The following is a 22,250-nucleotide window of genomic DNA, read 5'->3' on the forward strand; positions in this document are numbered from 1 at the left end:
AACATGAGGTTGCAGGTTCGATCCCTGGCTTCGCTCAGTGGGTTGAGGATCTGGCGTTGGTGTGGCTGTGGCGTAGGCTGGCAGCTGTAGCTCTGATTGGATCCCTAGCCTGGGAACCTCCATACACTGTGGGTGTGGCCCTCAAAAAACAAAAGGAAAAAAAAAAAAAGCATGTACTAAATTAATTGTAAAATTATTAGGTACCAGTTGATATCAGTACACTGTAATTTTGGAGACATAAACAGTTTCTTTGACATATTTGTTATTTAAGAAAGAAAAAATTATAAATAAGTGTATCATTTTTAACAAAGTCATTTAGACAAACTACATTCTAGAGTGACAGATACATATTGATGTATGCCAACCCCTAAATCAAGTAAGTGTTCAGGAAAGTTTATTAACTATTTCATTTCTAAGATTCCAGCTTGCATAGAATACTCATATGTGTATTACTTATTACTGTAACTCTAAACATAGCTTTAAAACGCAGGAGAAATTAGATGTCATGCCCCTTCTTTCCCCTCCCTTCGAATCCACAATTATCAGTTTTTTTAAATTAAATATCATGTTTTCAAACCTTTGGTATGGCTTACCCTGATATATTTTATTTAGAAAGTGAACTACACTCCTAAGACCAGTTTTTACTATTGAGTCAATACTTAGTATTTAGTGAAATGGTTTCAGTGTCTGGCTCAGGATGTGGGGCTGCCTTTAGTCTCTGGCACTTTGTAACTATGGGGGCCATTATTAACCTCTTTAAGCTCTGGTTTCCTCATCTGTAAAATGGGATAATAATATTATTATCATTTTCTTTGGGGCTTTAGAGAATTAATAAAAATGCTCAATATAGTGAAAGTTATATGAAATGCTCAATGTTAGTTTTTATCATATTCGTATATTTAACATAGCTGAAAGTGTTGGCTTATGATTTTGTATGAGCATCTCTGATGATATGGATTCAGTTCTTAATCATTAGCAAGAAGATAATCATCTCAGTTTTGGTTAAATTCTGCTTTTTCTTCAAGGTTTTTGGCCTAAGCAGAGAGAGGTCAGAAGAATTCTTAATATTAAAGCTAAGTTGGTGCCAATTTGAAGTAACAGCTCACTCGTGGAGTTTTTTTTTTTTTTTTTAAATACAATTTGCTTTGATTTGATTTGGTTCATGCATTTTTAAAAATCTTCCTTGTGGTGTGCAGTCATTAGGCTTTTATGCCTAAAGAACTGAATTCAGTTATAAGTAAAATTCATTTAACAGCACAAGTATGAGTCCATGTGGTTATTTATTCACAACATAAAATAGCCACATAATTCAACATATTTGATAGTGTCTGCTCATGGAACTGCGGGGAATTCTGCAGATCTCTGACAAGAAATGCTTAAGTTATAGAAGGCAGTATCCATAATGCTAATTATTCCTGACAGCATCAATATGGCAAACTATGGTAGATGAAAATGGAAGTTTAATGTGTGCCTTATTATATGTCTCTACAGGACTCTTCAGTGGACTCCTATATTTAAAAGATAGTGATTTAAGGCATGGATGGGTGTGGTCACAAAACCTTGTATCTTTTCTTAGGAAGATGTACTCAGAAGCAAGCCTTCTCTTTTCAGCAATACAAACTGTTTAAAACCACTGTTTCAAACCCCATCTCTCCCTCTCCCTCTCCAGGGGCTGCCGCTGCCACTCGGCTGTGTTCAAAGTCAGCCCTTGATCATCCTCAAAGGATAATGTCTTTGTCCAATTTGAAAATAATTAGTTTTGTATTCAGAAAAGGTAGACCTAGGTATACATGTAGAATATTCCAATGTAGTCCAGTATAAAAATTTACCTAACCTGTATCTGATATTTATAGATGGGCATGGCTTAATTAGCATTTTAAATTGGAATTTTAATAAATGCTATCCATCAGTGACCAATTTACATAGCATTTATCTGGAGAAATGAGCATGCCGAATATCAGTCTTCTTGAGATTCATCTTGACCCAAACGGTGATTTAAGACGTTAAAACCTTTCATTCTTCAATTAGAGTCTTCATCTTCCTGTTTCCTAATGTTCAAGTCCAAATCCAGATCTGCTAACCTGGGTCATCGAAAAGCCAGGGGTACATATGTGAAGCACACACAAACCCCTGGGTCCCCACAAATTCTCAAGGTGCAACCTATTTAATTCTTCTAAGATTTCAATTGCATACACTTTTTTTCGTTTCCAGGCCTAAATTGTTACACAATGTTTATTTGCAATTACCTCAGGCACCCCCCCTTCCCCCACCCGGAAGAGTCACACACATTAAGTGATTTGTGAAAGCATCCTTTTCAAAATATTATGACTTAGGAAGATATTCGCTTAAGAACTTAGAAGTCTTTCAGTGCCCCACAAAATATCTATTGTTCTATTTTTTGACCCAATTTTATAAAGAGAATTTCAAAACCTTGAAGTAGCTTCGAAATCTAGACTGTGTCAAAGGAATGTTTAAATCATTTCTCTGATATCTTAATGATGTCCTAATTAAGGAGTGAATATATTGATCATACAGGGAAGAATAGGCATGACATTTGTGATAATCATGTAAGAGAATGTTTGGGAGTGGTAATTTTAGAAGAGCCATTGTTATTGAAAGACAAGAACCCTAAGGTGCAAGAGACTTTGCTTAAACACTGAGCAACATGACATTTTTCCATGAATGACAGCGGATGTGTTAGATGGTAACGAAAATTGGAAAGGAAACGTATCCACCAAGAGGTAGGTGAGCCTGTAGTCTCATGGCTGTAGCATTACATGGAAAAAGTGACAAAAGTCAAGGAAAAGATAATCTAAAGAGGAAAAAGAAATCACTGTTGTTGAATCATGGAAATGAGAGAATATATTTTTTCTTGGATCTTATTCATAATGAAGGGAACTGATCCTTTCTTAAGTATTCATTTTTGGTTTACTATTTTTAGATGATAGTTAAAATGTGGCAGGACATCTAATGATGTGGGAATATGCTGATTGATACTAGGCTAGCATTGTAATATAAAGTGCTGCTTGTTTTCTTTGTTTATTCATAAAAATACTTGCGAGGTTTGGAGGGAATTTGAAGAAATGGGTGAGTCTAAAAAGTCATGAACTGCCCGTCATTTCATTCTTAGTTTAATGGAGGAAGAAGCAGAAGGGGATGGAATGTTCTAGAAAAAAGAGAAATTAAAGGAAGGAGTGACTTTGGCCTGGAGGCAATGCAAAAATAATGATAAAAGTGGATCTAGAGGGAGAAAAAGGCAATTTTTAAAAAGAAAAACGTAAGACCTTGCGATATCGAAGTGTCTTGCATTTAAAAGTAAAGCTAGTTAGAATGCCACATTAGGTATTCCAGATCAGGGCTGTCCAGCCCTGGCTTGGCATGTAGAGTTCGCTTAGGCCACGGGACCACGTGCCTCCAGCTTCAGGGGACCCCCCCCTTTCTTTCTTTACCCCGGGTGCGGAACCTCGGTGAGCACGAGGGGGGCGCGAGGCAGCCCCGCCACCGGCCGGTGGGCCCCTAAGCTGACTTCGGTAGCCAAGCCTCAGCAGCCCAGGCCGAGGGGCGACCCTGGCTGAGCCCGTCCCCGCTGCGGTTCCCAAGCGAGACACACACACGCGCGCACACACACGCACACGCATGCACACGTCGCGCGCGCCCGCCGGCGCCGGACTTCAGGCCCCATCGGCGACCCCTCCCGCTTCGCGGACCCCCGTCTGCCCAGCGCAGCGCGTCCCGCCAGCTCCAGGACTTAGTTTCGTTGCGACGAGGGGAGCGTGCGGCCACCACCGGCATTCGGATGAAGTCCACACCGCAACTGCGTGAGGCTAGAAGGGTAGCAGATCAGGGGTCGGGATTCACTCACGTGCTGGGAAAGAGGTTCTTTTGTGAGCCCCGCAAAGTCGTGCTTCTGGAGAAAACCTATTTGGAAAAACCTACAGCAATCTGAAAAACCCCAGGAGGGAATATTGATGTCTGATGGTGAGCGTGTGCGTGTGTCTCCCTCCGATCAGGGTCTTTAGAGCATGCCTGGAACCAGTTTGGGGGGCAGTTTTCACACTCTTGGTGTGGGGCATGGCTGGGGGGATGTCCGGGCGCGCGTGCTTGTGTGTGTGTGTGCGCGTGTGTGCGCGCGAGTGGAAGAGGGTCAGGGGGCGGCGGCCGGGAGCCCGGGCGGCGGGGCGCGGGGCCGGCGGGGCGGCGGCGGCGGCCCAGCCCGGCGCGAAGGGGTTAAGCGCCGCCGCCGCCCCCTCGGCGGCCGGGTGTAAACAGAGGAGCCTCAGCCTATCATGTCTGGCTGCCGCTCGCAGCCGGAGCCCCGAGCCCGGCGCTGTAACATGATACGCTCCAGACCGAGGCAACTTGGCAGCGCCGGGCTCCGCTCCGCACGGCCACAGCGAGGGCGCGCCGCGGCAAGGTGGGTGAGCAGCGGCGGCAGTGGCTCCGAGGCCTGGGCGGCTCCTCGCGCGGTTCTTCGCGCGGCTCTGTTGCTGCTTCGCGCTCGGGGACCGCGGCAGCGGCGGCCAGGCTCTCCTCCCCGGTGGCGTCGGGAAGGGAGGCGGCGGCTCCGCGCGGGTTCGAGTCGGGGCCGAGGCAGTATTAGCATCTGAAATGAGGTGGCATTTTAACCCTTAAAGGGCCACTTTTGAGGATTTAGAGGAGGTGGAGGCTGAACTTTCTCGAGGACTCGCAGCGTTGCAGGTAGCTGCGGGGAGAATGGAGTCTTTTGTTCCCGGTATTTTTAATGAGGGGGTATTTGATGAGTAGTGTCCAGTCCTAAACCGGAGGAAAAGCTGGTTTTTTCCTGCATAATGTGACTTTTGCGGTGTGTCCTGTTGGCTTCGTGGGGAGCACATCTTAGCTAGAGCGATTCTGGATCCTTTATGTCTGAGAGGTTTCAAAATCTGCACGGAGCTGAAATTCATCAGCCCTTCGTTCGGTTTCATGAACTAAAAATCTATCATGCCAATGGCTTAATAGGGGGAAAGGCACAAAATAATCTGGCTGATGATTAAAAGAGCAGTTTATTTCCTGCGAAATACCTAGCGTGTGATTTTTGCCAGAAGGTTTTGAAAAGCAGAGTCTAAAAGAAACCCAACTTTACCGTTGTGCTTCGATGCAGGTTACTCCCGTGGAAGAAGTAGTTGGGAGTGATTTGGGAAAACTTGCGCACCGTCTATTAAAGTGAAAACCACTTTGCCGTTTATGCGTGTATTTTAATAAAGGAGAACAAAGATCGCTGGCAGCTCTCAGGAGGAGAAATCACATTTTCTGACTCTCCCTATGTTACCGTCTCTATCTCTGGAATATCTGCTAAATGCTCTATGCCGAATAGGTGTGCCCGTGTCACAGAGTCAGTCTGTCTTCTGGAAGCCTAATGTAATCAAATTCAGTGCCTTAAGATGGTGTAGTTTCAGATTTGATCCCCTTCCACTGAAGTGGAAATATTTTCAGTAATTGAAAGCAGATTCACGTCTGGAGTTGTACAAGCCAGGGTTTTCATTTTTAAAATAAACCTTTTGTTCTCCGGTTTTCAGTGTTTCTGAGAGCCATCCAGAGACCTCTGCGTGCTAATTGCTAAAGTAACCCTTAAGAAAGGATTGAAAATATCCAGAGAAGGCATTTTAGAAATACAGCTAACTTACTAAGCCTCCCTCCCTGGAGGAGAATATTTTAATGCAGCCTATACTGTCTGTGTGCCATGCACGTTGTTCTTTCCCCGGCTTCCCAGGCATTAAAATGCAACTGTACTGTTCAAAACCCTCAAACCTCAAGTGGAGTCCATCTGTTTCAAGAGGTTAAAAAACTTGAATTTTTGGTGTTATGCCGTTTTATGCTGTGATTTACACAGTTCAGTGATAAATTCAAAATCAACTATGTAGCATGTTTCATTTAAACAAATGCTGATTCTACCTTAACGGTCAGAAACTTAGAAAACATGATGGCAGATTGTTTACCTGGTTTCTTTCTCAAAAAGCTTTTAAAAATTGGCCATTAAGGACTGAAATTAGGATACATTCTAGACAAGGAGAGAATCACTTGATTTCTTATTAGCTGTGAAGATTGAGAAGGATGATGGTATTAAGATTTGTGGCCCCTTCCTTCTTCGGGACAAGAAATCCTACAATGAGTTGTGTAATTGTGGGGGAAAAGTTAGAAAAGTTGAACTTTTAACAATGATAATTGAGACCAGGAAAAAAAAAAAAAGAAAGCAGTATTCCAAATGTTTTTAATGATTACTTTCTTAAAGCTGTTCTGCTGATTATGAATAAGATTTGAATGGAGGGCGTATTTACAGAGTATAACATGGCAGTTTGAGTTCTTAAAAACTCATTATTTTACCTGGTTTCCTTGTCTTTTTGGTAGTCAGTCCTCTGAGAACAGTAAAATAAATATGAAGGGAATAACTCAGTCACGATTTAAATAATGTTCTTGTGAACGTGTCTCATGTAAAAAAAAAAATCCTCTTATGAAATCAATATTTAAAAGGTTCAGCAAATCTTTACCAAATAAAATCTTAGGACATTTCAGCTGTATCATATTACGTTTCTTAGATATCCATGGCCTAGTGTGTGGCATAGTAGAATTTAATTTTCCTCAAAGATTTAGAAAGAGAAAAGCGACTTCCTATGGACTCTTAGAGATGTCTGAACCCTAATCTCCAGTGTAAGATCTCTGTCTAAATGTTTAAACTCACCCTTTCTTTGACTTCTGTTTACTGCTAGTTTTTATGTCTATTTTTTTTTTTTTTACTTGGTGGTGGGGGGGTGTGTGTGCATAGGATCGTCTGTCATCTGAGATAACATATTCAATTTATCACGGGACTCCTTTCTTTCATAATGTAGGGAAGTGGCAAAGGAGGCACTGTCTAAATGCAGTGATCTTGATAATTAATGTCGTAAAATAGATTAAAATGCTGTATTCCAGGTATTCATTTCCTTAAAAGGGCCACCAGAACAGCGTTGCTAAGCACCCGTCACTACTGCAAGTAACAGAAAATGACCCAAATTAAAGAACCTGTTCTAAGCTGTATTCTTGCATTTTCTAAAGTGCATTTCAAAAGGTTTAACAAGACTCATTCAATTAGTAGAGAAAAAAGATCTATTTTCAGCTCTGATCAGCAATTAAGAGATTGGGCTTTGGAACATCAGTCTCTTTATGTTTATAATTTATTTTGTTTTCGAGACTTTAAACCATTGTGAACAAAGATTTTTAACAAACCACCTTTCTGACAGTCTAGAATGTATAAATGGTGAATATAGGGCAGTATATTTGTCTTAAATATCTGTATAGTTGAGTAATTTTTATTAACTTTTCCTTCATTTTAAAAAAACTTTAAATTTTACACCAATATGGTATATCACTGCCTGACTTTGGATTTCTTACTCTTTGCAAATGTATAGATGCATACACACCTGCATACATGTGTCGTTTAAATGTGGTTATAATTATTCTACCTTATCCCAGATAGGAGTGCCTTAGCACCACACATTTTAAGAAATAGGATATTTTTCCTTAAGGATGCTTGGATGTTGTGAATTTGGTGCCGCCAAGGAGATAGAGTGATAGGTCATAGGGAGAAAGTAGATAAGTAAATGAGGGGCAATAGGATTTGGGCTTTTTTTTTTTTTTTTTTAATATAAAGTTAACTATACCCTTCTGGGTTATACCAGAGCTTCTACATAGGGTGAAAAACCCAAGCCACAACTCTGGGCATAGTTTAATGAGTTAGATCTTCCAGTGACCTGGCTCTCAGCTAATCCAGCAACAGCTATACTACAAATTATGGTAAAGGATGGACTGATGAGGGCTGTTAGAGGAATAGGCAAGAGGAGTGAGTGGGTTCCCAAAAGTTTAGGTTAGGATTATTATAAAGATGTTTGCTATGTCATGTTGATCTGGACAAATCTAAAGCATATAAACCTAGACATTAAATTATCAGTCTTAAGTGATTGTATAGGAAATGAGTCTATATCCTCAAACATTGACTATTTTAAAGCCAAAAATCACACTTAATTCTTTCTTCTAAAAGAGATATTTTATAATAGAAATCATTATATTCAGTTTTATCAGACTGTTTGGCATTACAGATTTCTGTAGTAATAGATAATATAAAATAAATGAGATTTGTGTGACTTGTAGTTTTATTTAAAATGAAAAGTTACTTATTGTAACTTTTGTAACTTATGTCTAAAACCCTGCCACTTGAAGTCTCCATTTAGGTATTTGGAATGTGTCGCTTTTTTTTTGACAGATCAAAAATTTGTTTTCCCATAGAGAATAATATCTTGATGTGTAGAAATTATTTGATTATATATATGTTGAGCAGACTTGAAATGGCATATATTTTAATATTTAAGAAACCAGTTGTTTTAAAGTTGGTCTTTATATGTTGATTTTAGTTGCAAGCCTAGCTGTTTAGTTACAAACCCTATCTATCTCTTTCAAGTTTTAAAATACCTTCTCATACTTTTTTTGCTACAATAGGATAAAATCAGCTACCTCTTTGGAATCCCAGAAATAATTTATTCCATAGATAGTTACTGATGGTAAATTCATTTCACAAGGGAAGACCAATAATTGAAAAGTGCACTCAGATATTTGGGGGCACATCACGACTAAATAATAGTTAGATTTGGGAAACCACATACTCTAGTATTTAAAAGATGTTTCTCTCTTAAGTGTTGTTATTCCCCTCTCATAAAATTAAATACTGTTTCACATCAGAGTCTTGTTGGGGACATTTAGAAGGCAGAATGGATCATAGAGCATACTAAAACGACTAATAAAGAACTAATATAGGACAGCACCTCAGTTTTTTTCTATTCAAAGATATTAACCTGAAAATTTTAAGAATGAGTGTGGGGGAGTTTCCATGAATTGTTTCATATTAGTTTTTGCACAGGGCCTTTTTCCCATAATCTTAAACTACTTCTGGCAGGCAGAGAGGGCACCTGCTGTCTAGAGACCTGTAAAAGAGAGTCTGGAGCTCTTTTTTATGCTTTTTCTTTGAAATAAAACAAAATTTCCGTATATAACAAATTTAACACCATTAACCTTTTATAATTATTTAACCATTATTTCATTTTACTTCCTGCTTAAAATTTATACATTAGTGGAGTCGACACCTGGTTATGCTCTTAAAAGTTTATTTGTCTTTCAATTCCTCTGATAGTGGGGGGCAGTACATCTCCTTAATTATCTTTGTTCAGGGAACCACTGAAAGGCCAGGGTAGTTAAACAAGGCCATTTGGATTTGTGAGGTCGAAGTCAGATGCAAGGAAAGTGGTTAAATGCATTATCATCTTATTGAGCCTATCACCAGTAGAGTGACCTTGATGGAGGTGGATAGAGCCATTTGACTTTTTTTTATGACAGCCACCACTGCTTATTTTATCACTGACAGATCTCTACATACCACTTTTCATATTGCCTTCTTTTTGTTTTCAAATATTATTTCCTCTGATCAGAGTGAAGGGGGAAATTAAAAATTAGTGTCTTTTAAATTGATAGGAGATTTTTCTTCATACATTCATTTCATACATTGATATATATGGAGATGTTCCTTCATTAAAAATTAAGATGATCGGGCTGGCTGACCATTCTGTATTTGCTTTTAAGGATCTTTTAATGATGATGATTAGTCTCTTTTCGAAGAAGCTGCTATTCTGCTACTTTTCAAATTGCTTTCAGCTATTAAGAGGAGAGACTTGCCAACCTCAATTTTAGCAGTGGGAGTAATGTTTGCCCATATATATATATTCCTGGATATATATGTTTACTTGAAAGTTATAGTAGAAGGTTTTAGTAGTTCTATAGTAGTTCTGTGGCTGCTGTCCTGGAGTCCTCACTTCCCTTGAAAAGGTAAAACAAAACCGGAAGATTTATTGTTTATATTTCTTAACTTTATGGCCAGTATTTTCCTTGTGATGTGTTTTGTGTCAACTCCATTAAAATGGAATTCTTGCTTAAATATTTGAACAAGTATTGTTCAGTAATAGGAAGAGTTTTATTAAACACAGTGCAAGATCTAACCTTTTTGGAAACTCCAGTTAAAGCAATTAAGTGCTGCATACAAGATTGTTTTCCTAAGCAAAGCCGTCAAACATTACCCATTGGAGTTTACCCTTTACTTTTTGCTGAATTTTCTTTTAATACAATTCATCAGAACTAAGTACAAATCTTATCACGAGGAAGAAAGAAGTTGGCCCATTATTAAAATTCCTAGAATATTATTTCAGACTTTATCAGAGATATCGCCGTCATCATGCTATGAATTATGTAACACTAAAGTCTCAGGAACTTGAAATCACCAAAAATAGTACTGTCGGGCAAGTCAGATTTTCTCGATGGCAAAGGATTTATTTCTTTAAGGACTTTTTATATGAAAAACAAGCATGCTAAATCCAAACATATTTAAAATGATTTATTCCCCACCCCTCACACACCTAACTTCCCTTTGCACTGTTCTCACAGTCAGGTCTTAAGTTTGGGCTCTTTCCATCTCCTGAGTAGACTTTTTCATTAGTCTTCTACCCTGATTTCCCTGCCTTCTGTTTCTGTCTCTCCTTTAATCCAGCCTCCCTTCTCTCATCATAATTGTCATTCTGAATCATGATTCCGAGCATGGCATGTCCCTGCATCAAATCTTCAATTTGTCCTTTTTGATGGAATCCAAAATCCTTAGTATGTTGTATCAGGCCCTTTGTGATTCCTCCCTCTCTGCCCCTTTTCTGCTTTTACCTTTCCATCCAGGCTGCAACATTTTCACTTGTTCAGTGCCACTTACACCCTTTCTTACCTTCTTGCTGATCTTTCAAGAGCCTACTTGCATGGCATTTCTTCTTGGAAGCCTTTGCTATTTTCCCCCAGGCAGAGCTGGCTGCTGCTTCTACACTTCCCCAGCACCTGGGACAGGTTTCTGTTACAGCACTTAACACTTTGTACTTTAATCATTTGTTTACAATTCTCTCTTCCCCGCTAGGGGGACAAGTTCTTTCAGGTCACAACTGTGTCTTAGTCATCGTTGCCTCCCTGCACTAAGCAGGATGCTGAGAGAATAGTTGTTATTTGATAAATATTTGTTGAATATTGACTGAATGAGTCTTTTAAAAAGAATTTAACTTCTTCGTAATGGAAAATCATCATTATGAACATCAGTTATTTTGTTCAGTGTAACAGTACAATTTTCTCAGAAGCTGCTGAGAGCTAAGTATTTCCAATCTAAGGCCCCTTATGACAATGCTTAATATTATCATTATCTATCACTTTTAAACCCTTAAACTATGCAAAAATGTTTGATACATATCATATCATTTTATTTTCATAAAACCCCTTTTAGAAGGGATTTCTCCAATTTACTGATGGGAAGATTGTTACCTAAAGAGCTTAAGTAAATTCAGTGTTACTCGGGCATAGTATGGTGAAATAGTAATCTGAACATAGGACTATGTGATTTGCAGGCCTGCTCTAGATAACAGACTCCTAAGAATTTTTAATGACATGTGCAGTTCAAGTACAGGTATAATTTTCTAGATAGGTTTTTCATTTTCTTCCCTCATAATTCTGTCAACTTTTGCTTCTTATTACTCTGATGTCATAAACAGCCGTTATTTTGTCATTATAATTTTTGCATAAAATAACTATAAAACAACAGTCTTTGTTCTGAGCAATGACTGTTCTCTGAGCTAGTCGATTAGCTTTATTAGTTTTAGCCTTTCAGAAGCATTTTTGACCTAATACCTCCATTTCTTTGCATTTCTGGTCCGATGAGAATTTGGGATAGCTAAATTACTGTCAAGTGTTAGGTGTTTGGGTGAAGCAAAATGTTAATTTCCGTAATTAATGACTTTTAAAAGAAGCCAGTAATTCAGTGACTCATAATACTAAATTCAAGTAAGAAAAAGATTATGCTAAAATTGCATGCATAGATACATTTAGAACTTAAACACCTTGAGAAAATTTTTGTAGTTCTAATTTTTTTAACTGGTAAAAATATCTAATGAGACTCTCTTTTGGGTGAGAAGATCAGGAGAGCTATATTCTTTGGAATAGATCTTTGGAGTGAGAGCTAGTACATCATTGTTTTTGTTGCCAAAAAGTTAACAGGTGAGGCAGGCGGGAAGGACAGAAAAGAAACTCCCTATTTCCACTCTCTTACTCCATCTTAATTCACCTTAAGAACAAAAAAACTCATAAAATTTTTTAAAAAGCCAGTTTTACTAACTTCTCCTATGAAGGTGAATAGAATTAGACATTTTAAGAACTGACGAGACTTTTCAAGATCACCTAATTCAGAATTCATATGTTCTAAGTGTAGAAGCAAAGCCTAATAATAGCTGTCATTTGATTTGTTATGTATTTGCTTGGTCCTGGTCTCTGAGCTAAATTCTATATGGGTATTGTTTCAGCGTATCTTCAGAATGAGGCTTTTAACCCATGGAGTTAAGTACTCTTATAATCTCCATTTTAAAGATGGAGAAACTGAAACTGGGAAGAGTTAAATAAGCTGCTTTTTAGACTGGATTACAAGCCTAAAACATGCTTCTCTTCTCCCTTGGGGATGACTGTAGTGCACCGCATCCCTCTGTTGAGTAGGAATGGGGCTTTTTTTTTTTTTTTTTTTTTTTTTTTGTCTTTTCTAGGACTGCACCCAGGCTGGGAGTCTAATGGGAGCTACAGCCACCAGCCTACACCACAGCCATGGCAACATGGGGATCCAAGCCATATCTGTGACCTACACCACAGCTCCCGGCAACGCCAGATCCTTAACCCACTAATCGAGGCGAGGGATTGAACCCGCAACCTCATGGTTCCTAGTCGGATTCATTCACCACTGAGCCATGACGGGAACTCCCCACTAACCTTTTGCATTAAGAAGAATTATTATGACATCTTAAAACCCTTAATATGTAGCAGGTGGTTTAGGAAGTAAATATTCTTACTCCCTATTTTATAGGGGAGAAAATGGAGGCTTAAAGGGATTAAGTGATTTGCATAAGGTTATTCAGCTACTAAAGTACAAAGGCAGGTTGCTTCTAATTTCAAATTTATATCATTCTTTATTGCTGAGTTCTGCCAACAGTTTAAGTGTCAAATTAGGGTTGTTCTGAGTTTGGGCCTAGCTTAGCTTTACATGTAAGTTCTCTATTGTTGTAGAATGGAATTATGCCAGTATGCAACTTTTCCAAAATATTGTTACCATTAAATATTATAGATATTTTCATATTTTTTCAAGGCAAATCATGTAACTTATCAATAAGTACTTTTGGAAGAAGTCTATAATTAATACTATATCTGTTTTTAATATGCTGTAGATTTTTTTAAGTGAACCATGATCATAAATAATCATCTAAGGTGTGGCTAATGTCTATTCCCTGATAAGTATCAAGCAATGATTAGCATCTTGATTAGAAAATTAGTATATTATGCCTTTATTGACACTTCTAGTCCCTATTTAATGCTTTGTTTATTTAATTGATAGCTAATGCCTTTACTGTAAAGGCTATTAACAGCTCAAAATGATATTTATTGAACCTGGCAAAATGATAAATTATGTTTGTGTTTATTCCTTTGTGCCCAAGGCTAATCTGGTGTTCTTTTCTATCTTTCTTTTTTTTTTTTTTAAGTTTTGGTTTGCTAAGAACCTTTGTTTGGAAAGTCAGTTAAATTAGCATTTAAACTATTATCTGGTGGTATAACCTGGGAAAAGTTGCATGACATTGAGTTGTACCTGTGAAAGGAAGGAAATCAAACCAGATCAATGGCTTCAAACAATATGGATTCTTGTAGAGGTTCTGTAGAATCTCTTCAGTTGATTTAAAATTCTTGAAAAAAAAGTCAGACTGCAATAAAACAGCATGCACAATAAAATATACAAAATTTTTACATTTCATGCTGCTGGGTTAGCTTATTTTAATAATATATCCTGCTTCTCTGCATATATTTACATTTTATATGAGGGTGTCATTGGTTAAGGAAGTTGGGGCTCTATGCTGGCTTTTTTGTTAATTCAGCTTGTCTAAGGAATAAGAGAAGAAAGCATCCCCTGCAGAGGAATTCTGGGAAAGGAGTATCCTAACTCACTAGCTTCCAGGGAAATGGTTAATGTACTGTGGAGCATGTTCGGCTGCTGCATTTGTCTTTGGTTGTAATAGAGATTCTGATAATGAAGGTGGTTGTCCTCATGATGAATCAGTAATTACTATTCCCAAGTTCCATCATAGAACCTTGACCAAAACTTTTTTGAAGCTATTCTTGAATTTGAGTTTATTCGCAAGACATGGATAAAAGTAGTTTTTGTTATACTGGCATGTCTCTTTTTGATCAAATACCACTTCAGCTAGTTTGATTGTTTACCTTCCTTCACAGGCTTGACAAAGCAACATTTGGCTCTTTCACAATGTTAGATCTGTACTCAGAGAGACAGTATTTACTGCAGATAAATATGTTCCGCGAGGCCTTTTCAAAAGAGAAATATCAGTATTATATTGAGAAATGACTGTACTATCTGAAAAAGGTGATAACTCCTGAGATGGCCCATAGAAGGCAAGAATTTTCATGTGGTAGAATTCTAATATTTTTTGAGTTGAGTGACATTATAGCCCCTTTCACATGTCAAGACTAAGGACTGAATCCTTAATGGATAGAATAATAAATTTAGAAACTAAAACTTTATACTTATTTTAACATCTAAGTGTTTATTTTAAACAGTTCTTAGACTTTTAAAAACTACTAAGGCTGCTGAGTGCATGATAATATGTTTGAATTTTTAAGGTATATTTAAATTCATGCACATTGTATTTCATACAGAAAGCTAAGCTCAATCTTTACTTTTATGCTTCCAGCTAGGAATAGGGACCCAAAATACCAGGTTTTGAGAGTTCATGTTGTGGTCCAGTGGAAATGAATCTGACAAGTATCCATGAGGATGCGGGTTTGATCCCTGGTCTCACTCAGTGAGTTGGGGATTCGGCATTGCCATGAGCTGTGGTGTAGGTCACAGACACGGCTCAGATCCTACCTTGCTGTGGCTGTGGTGTAGGCCAGCAGCTACAGCTCCAATTCAGCCCCTAGCCTAGGAACTTCCCTATGCTATGGGTGTGGCCCTACAAAGCAAAACAAACAAAAAAAAACCCCAAAAACCCCAAAACAGGTCTTTCATAAATTGAAAAAAAATTTACTTTCATGCTCAGATATTGGTATAAACAGCTGGTTTATTAAAATGCTTATTAGTAATAGTTATTTCAGTAGTGCCTCAGTTTCTCAAGAGCTACGCATTATAATTGTAAACTTGCAATATCTTTTTACCTCAATAAAGGCAGAACATGGGTAGAATTAAATATTAAAGATTTTTTACGTATGTTTATGCACAAGAAAAGTTGATAGTATCTTTTCAGTAAAAAAAAAAAATCTCCTTGTGTATATTTTATAAAATGTATCTCTAGGCCTTGTTTCTGGAAATATCTCAATTAGCAGTAACAAGATAGCTACCTCTGATGCCTAGGGTATTCTTTAAACTCTAACGAGGTACCTCATTGGAAGGAGATATTAATCTCTGCAGTGTGGAAACAGAAACACTCTGAAACAGATGACTAGTTCTAGGCTCTGATAAAATGAGAGATCACCATCATGATCTTAGAACAGAAGACCTTAAAATTGAATAAAGGTAAATTTGAGGCAAATGTTGAGTTATTTCTCTATTTCTTAAGTTCACTGGGGATAAAATTCTGTATGTGTTAGCATGTTCCATTTAGGAGAATTCTTCGGTTACAGTTATTTTTTTTGATGATATGGTCAGTCATAACCCAATGAAATGTCAATTTCTGAGAGCCTGATTCAGGTTGCCAAAATATACGTCAGCCATGAAAATCAGCCTGCTTTTACTGTAGGCTAAACTATTTGAAGTGGCGAGCTGAAACACATAGTAAAAAACACTGAAGTTGTGTACCTGAGAAGGGTATATACCAATTATACATAGGTGGTTGTGAAGGGGCCAGAGGAGGGGGGAAAAGGAGGAGAGAGATGAGAGAGAGTGATGGAGGGGTGGAGCTGTCTCTGTTACGTTTGCTTTCTTTTAAATACAGCATGAGACCTGAAATTGACAACCATTCATGATACAATTCTATACATGCTATTTATCACACAACCCAAGCTCCCCTTAAATATAAAGACCCATTCTATATATTTCTGTAAAATGGTTCATGACTACTAACCAGACTTCTTTTTCAAATGCCTTTTTTTTTTTTTAACCCAGTGATTGTTGAATTTAAGTCATTGTACCCTGTCATGATTACTGCAGAAAAATTTTTCTCTGTCTGGAACATTAGAAATAACTATAGAATATTTAACTATAATATAGTTTAGGAATGTAATGATTCCTTAAGGCAAATCAACTCATAAATTTATTTTTTAATTTTTTATTTTTTATTATAGTTCATTTACAATGGTCTGTCAATTTCTGCTGTACAGCACAGTAACCCAGTTATGCATATATGTACATTCTTTTTTTCACGCTATCTATCCTCCATCGTGTTCTATCACAGGTGCTCAGATGTAGTTAACTGGGTTATACAGCAGAATCTCCTTGCTTATCCATTCCAGATGCAATAGTTTAAAAAAGTGATTTTACTCAGCATTTATTGCAAATCTACTGTGTACCACCTGGTATGCTCTATACCATCCTATTCATAAATTATATAATTTTGAGTCCATTGAGATTGATTTCTTTATATATATATATAACAGTAATTATAAAGTACTGATTACACAAACCAGACATTTCTTACATCTACCTGTTATAATGCAGTCACAGTCCTATTTGATAATATCCTTCTCACTAGCTTTCCTGATTTTAACTTCTTCAATTCAAAAAAAAAAAATCATCTTTCTCAGGGCATCACCCTGATCTTCTCTCTCTCCTACTCAGAAAATCATTGTCATATCAAGGAAATATTAGAGCCTGATAGAAGAAGGGGTGGCATGATGGACAGAGAGAGAGAGAGCATTTCAGGCAGAGAGAGGCACTCAAGAAGAGCTGTAGAAGTTAGAATGTGGAGTTCCTGTGTAGGCTCAGCGGAAATGAATATGACTAGTATCCATGAGGACGAGGGTTCAATCCCTGGCCTTGCTCAATGGGTTAAAGGATCCAGCTTTGCCATGAGCTGTGGTGTAGTTCTCAGATGTGGCTCGGATCCTGCATTGCTGTAGCTGTCGTGTGGGCTGGCAGCTGTAGCTCCAATTAGGTCCCTAGTCTAGGAACCTCCATATGCCTCAGGTATGGCCCTAAAAAGACAAAAAAAAAAAAAAAAAAAAAGAATGTGTGCGATCTGTTTGGGAATATAACAGCTAACTTACTTGGAGCCTGAAGTTCATGAGAGAGAAATTTGGAAGCTAAGGCTAGAAAAGATGATTGAAGCCAGACATGGAGGACCTGGAATCTCAAATAAAGAGGTTGATTTTGGTGTTCATTTGGGATCCACTGGGGATTTGGCATAGAACACAGTGACCAATCAGAATCTCGGGGAAGATCTCTCTGGTAGATGAATTAGAAAAGGGAGAGAGTGGAAATAGAGAAACCAACAGTGAACTTTTTCTTTTATTTTCAATTCATGTCTTGAAATGACTCTTCAGCTTTACATTTTATCAATGTAAGCCTCACAAAGGCAGAATTTGGTGTCCTCAGAGCCCAGAACAGTGCCTGACCCTTGGTGGTGCTCAAGGAATACTTGCAGAATTGAATGAATGAGAACAGCAAGATCCAAAAAGATTAAGTGACCTTTTTGAGTTTACACAGCTAATCGTGACAGAATCAGGACTGGAAATTGCGGCTGACTCCCCATTTTGGTGTTCTTTTGACCATGAGGTCCAGAGATGTTCTTTAGGTCATTTCTATTAGCATAACTCAGCTCTTAAAACTTCTCATTTCTTCCAGCAAATGAATGTAAAGTATCTCATCTCTTACACACTCATTACAGCCTTCATGCAGCTCTTAGTAAGTTGCTTTCATACACAGATGTAATTGGTTAAATTATTTATTCTACTGCCTTTTTTTTTTGGATGGCAAACTTAAGGTCAGAGACTGTGTCTTCTGTCTGAGGTCTTGTTTGTTTCTTTGCTCTATTTTCCAGCAGCCCTCCTATTCCAGAATACGTGTACTCAGAATACCTTTGTCTGAGCACAGAAGCTTGTTGACTGACTGCCCAACCTTCAAATCTGTCTTTTAATTCAAGTTACTGAGAAGTTTTACACATACAGTTAAAATTATTTTTGTCAGATTGGGAAAGGACCACTTAAAATTTACTTGTTATTTTTGTAATGGTTGGAACAAGAAGTGAAATGAAATTTTTAAAGGTTTTCTAGTCCTCTGTTCAAAGTGATAGCCTTGGGAATTTAAGTAACTAGTTTATCATTTTGCAATTTAAAAGCCAAAGGAAAAAAAATTCAAAGACACTCCATCCATCTCTCCATGATTCTGTGAGACTTGAAAGAAGACACCACATAAAGAGAATTGTTGTATGAAACCATTGTAAAAATTATGAGATGACCCACTATTACTGTTGACTTTTACTCAGTAATATTACTCAGTCATTGCCTCTAGTAGAGTCTGCAGATTACTTTAGTCCAAGTATCTCTTACATTTAAAGTATTTGATTATAATGTCTTTCCCTGAAAAAAAAATTAATTCATTAAGTGTAATAGAGGCTCTTAACTATGATTAGTAAAATGTTAAGGAATAAATGTTCTTAAATAGACCCAGAAATTGCCACACTTTTATAAACATTTATAATTGTCAGTGAATCATTAACCTTTAGATCTAGAGATGTTTCCCTCACAGTTGAGAGGATAAAAGGTAGAAATACTGTAGTCCTGAAATATGAGTTTCTACAAAGTATGAAATATTCATCAGTGATTCAGGAAGGTCCTGATATTATATAACTGTCCAGATTCAAAACTCTTTAGAGAAAAATTTGCAATTAATTTAATCTCAAAATGAATTAAAAGTAACTAAAATATGAAGCAGGCTTATGCTAAATATGGTGGTAGTATGTGGTTGGTTCTACAATGTATTAATTTAGAATTTTTAATGTTATAAAATTACAGAATAAAAAGCATTCAGGCTTTTCATGCTACAGGAAGATGATTTTAGAGAATTATATGCTTTCAGGTAGATTTTGTTAGAAAACCATAATTGTAACCAAAAACTAGTACTTATTTTTACTTTAAAGCCTTATTGCCGTGTGACTATTGACTGTTATTTTGTATGTAAATAAGATTAATATATTTATATTGTTTGTTGAATTAGAAGCTTTTCAAATATGCTTCTCCTCCCCCTCAGTGCTCAATATCACCTGCCTGGATGTGGTTATTCTTTTGATGCTTACTCCCTGAATTAACTAGGTTTTAGTCTTTGAAAGTCCTTTGACATATTTTAGAGACAGTTTCTGAGATAATGTCACTGAGGGTTTTTGGAAGATAGGGCAGGGAAAGGGCGTATTGATTCATAACTCTTAAGGAGAGTTGAATAAAATGATCTGCATAACTCATTAATTTTCTAATAATGAAAGAGCTTGAGCAGAGTGAAATAAATGTTTAGAGTGGTTTTATACAAATTACTAAAATAAAGCACTAAAGTGTTTTGGGGGCAAAGAAATGTATTTGCTGATATCTTAGAGAATTGGACATTGCTCTCCCAGCTGTTTAATAGTAATAGCACACTGCTAGAGTATTCAGTTTAATTTAACATTTATTGAGTTACTTACTCTGTGTTTGGCATCAGTGACTTATTAATATAAGATATAATGTCTACTAATCAGTATACAGTATGAAAAAAGCAAAAAAAAAAACACAGTTCTTATAACACTTAAGTGCTTATAACACTTGATAAGTATTGACTAGTTCCTTGTAAAAAACAAATTTTTTTTAAAATTTTCTGTTTCTCATATTAGAGGCTAAAAGTAGGTCCAGATATCATTTTGGTATTAAACCTTACTAAACAGAGGCAAAGCTAAGTAAATCATTATTGAAGGCCGAATCCAAAATATGGTACCCTCTTGAACAGCAGTATTAGGCTGTTAAACCAATGCTGAGTTTACATGTTAATGTAGATCACCAACAAACAAATCAAAACAAAACAAAACAAAGCACTGCGCTAGCCCAAGAAAGATATAATTTTTTATTGGCTGGTTTCTTAGGCATTTGTGGATGTATTGGTTTCCTAAGGCTACTGTGATAAATTATTACAAACTGAGTAGCTGAAAACAACAAATTTTGGAGGCCAGAAGACCTAAGTCAGGGTATCACTGGGCCATGCTGCCTCCTCAGGCTCTAGGGAAGGATCCTTTCCTGCCCCTTCTAGCTTCTGTGACTCTTCTGGACTTCTTTGGCTTGTACCTGCATCACTCTGTTCTCATCTTAATTTGGGGGGGTCTTCCTTTTGTGTCTCCGAATATCCTTTCTTTCCTCATCTTGGTATTTATTCATTTTATACAAAGACATCAGTCATTGGATTTAGGACCACCCTAATCCAGTATGGCTGCACATTAACTGGTTATATCTAAAGAGACTTACTTTCCAAACAAGGTTGCAGTGTGAGGTTCTGGGTGGGCAAGGATTTAGGAGACACCGTCAATCCACTGTAAAAGAAAAGGAAGCAGTGTAGAAGAAGGGGGTAAAAAGTGGTTTTCTTTGCTCCCCTTAGTGGATTTAAATAAGTTAGGATCGAGTGGAGTGTTCACATCCTCATACTCCTAATTCCTTTGGAAATATTTTATCTGCTAAAACTGATTTACACTTCTTTTCTCCTGAGTCTTTTATTATGGGAATTCCAGTGGGAGAGCCGTGGAATTTTGAATGGTTGCTATTCAGTCATGGGGAAATAAAAATTTAGTTTTTATGCTTTTTTTTATTTTCAGAACTTTAAAATCCATAAATTAAAAAAAAAAAAGATTGAGACTGCCATACTACATATATACCATTCAGAGCGTGTAGTTCTGAATTTTCTAGTTGTAAATTGAGTGTCATAGAGTATGCTGTAGTCATTAGTTATGATAAACTTTATGTGGGTATGATCTGTTGCCTCTCAATTTCCCTGTTAAATTTTAAAATTAGAAACTATTTTCTAATGAAAAAAGAAGCAGCTTGATAAATGAACTTTATCATTATTGGCAAAACTTATTTGTAACTTATTCAAAAATTACCCTTGGCTTTAGTTTAAGTTGTAAAATTGAAATATCCATACGTGCCAGAAAATAGTTTTTAAAAATCATCTGTTTTAATGAACACTAGAAACGTTGCTCTGTGAGAATGAATAGGTATCTAGGTCAGACATTTCAGGAGGTTTGTCTTCATTTTTCAAGACAATAAATGATATGCTGAAGTCTAAAGTATTATATTCCCAAGGAACGATGGATGCGAGCCTTTCCTAAAAGCAGCTATTGGTTAATTAGCTGTTGAAAGACCCTTTCTGGGTAGTGTAAGGAGGCTTCAGGCAGAGGAAAAGCCTCAGTGTTCACCCCATGCCTGGCTTATTGTGCTGCTTTGGGTCAGCCCTGCAGGTGGAGAGTTCATATGTGGAATATAATAATACAAAATATAGCTAAACCCATCTCCATGAACATTCACCTTGTAAATATCCAATCTTATAATTAGAGTGCTAGGATGGTCAGTACCTTTTGGGGGATGGGGCATGGAAAATGGGAAAGGATTTTGAATCCGGGACTTTCTACCTGTCAGATGTTTTGCAGTGTCTATAGATGGGGGTCATGTACTCAGGTTTCTCATTCAGGCATAAGGGAATATCCACATCTATTTTTGGATAATCAGTCAGCCTTCTATTCAGCTGGTGGGATATTTTTGCTCCCTGAAGAAAGTGGGCATCTCACCCGGCACCCTCCTGAGGTACGCATTTTCCCAGGTGTGACTTGACCACAGCTTCAGTCCAGTTGCTGGCTGGAGGAGCAAGGGGAGAAGAGGGAAGTATTTTAAGTTATAGACTTTTTCCTTCTTACTGTTCACAATTAGAATTGATTTTAGGAGTTCCTATCATGGCTAAGTGGTTAACGAACTCAACCGGTATCCTTGAGGGCGGACTCAGGTTGGATCCCTGGTCTCACTCAGTGGGTTAAGGATGCAACATTGCCGTGAGCTATGGTGTAGGTCGAAGACCTGGCATTACCGTTGCTATGTTGTGGGCTAGCGGCTATAGCTTTGATTCAACCCCCAGCCTGGGAACTTCCATATGCCACAGGTATGAC

General features: G+C 37.6%; 1 protein-coding gene across 20 annotated transcripts in view; it reads left to right on the forward strand.

Annotated features, from left to right (window-relative positions):
• Positions 1-22,250, forward strand: part of TENM3 (teneurin transmembrane protein 3) — a 2,583,558-nt gene that overhangs the window by 2,244,035 nt on the left and 317,273 nt on the right. For 2 of the 20 annotated variants that reach the window (XM_021076374.1, XM_021076375.1), the window contains exon 1: positions 4,239-4,414. The exons of 17 other annotated variants lie outside the window; for them this stretch is intronic. Coding sequence is in view for 1 of the 3 variants with exons in the window: in XM_021076373.1 (XP_020932032.1) it covers positions 3,969-3,978 (10 nt within the window). In the remaining 2 variants the exon portion in view is untranslated. Of the gene's footprint in view, positions 1-3,861; positions 3,979-4,238; positions 4,415-22,250 lie in introns of those variants that run through there. One more of the 20 variants, XM_021076373.1, reaches the window with a different exon arrangement.

Source organism: Sus scrofa, chromosome 15, assembly GCF_000003025.6.
Source record: "Sus scrofa isolate TJ Tabasco breed Duroc chromosome 15, Sscrofa11.1, whole genome shotgun sequence".
Lineage (NCBI taxonomy): Eukaryota > Metazoa > Chordata > Mammalia > Artiodactyla > Suidae > Sus > Sus scrofa.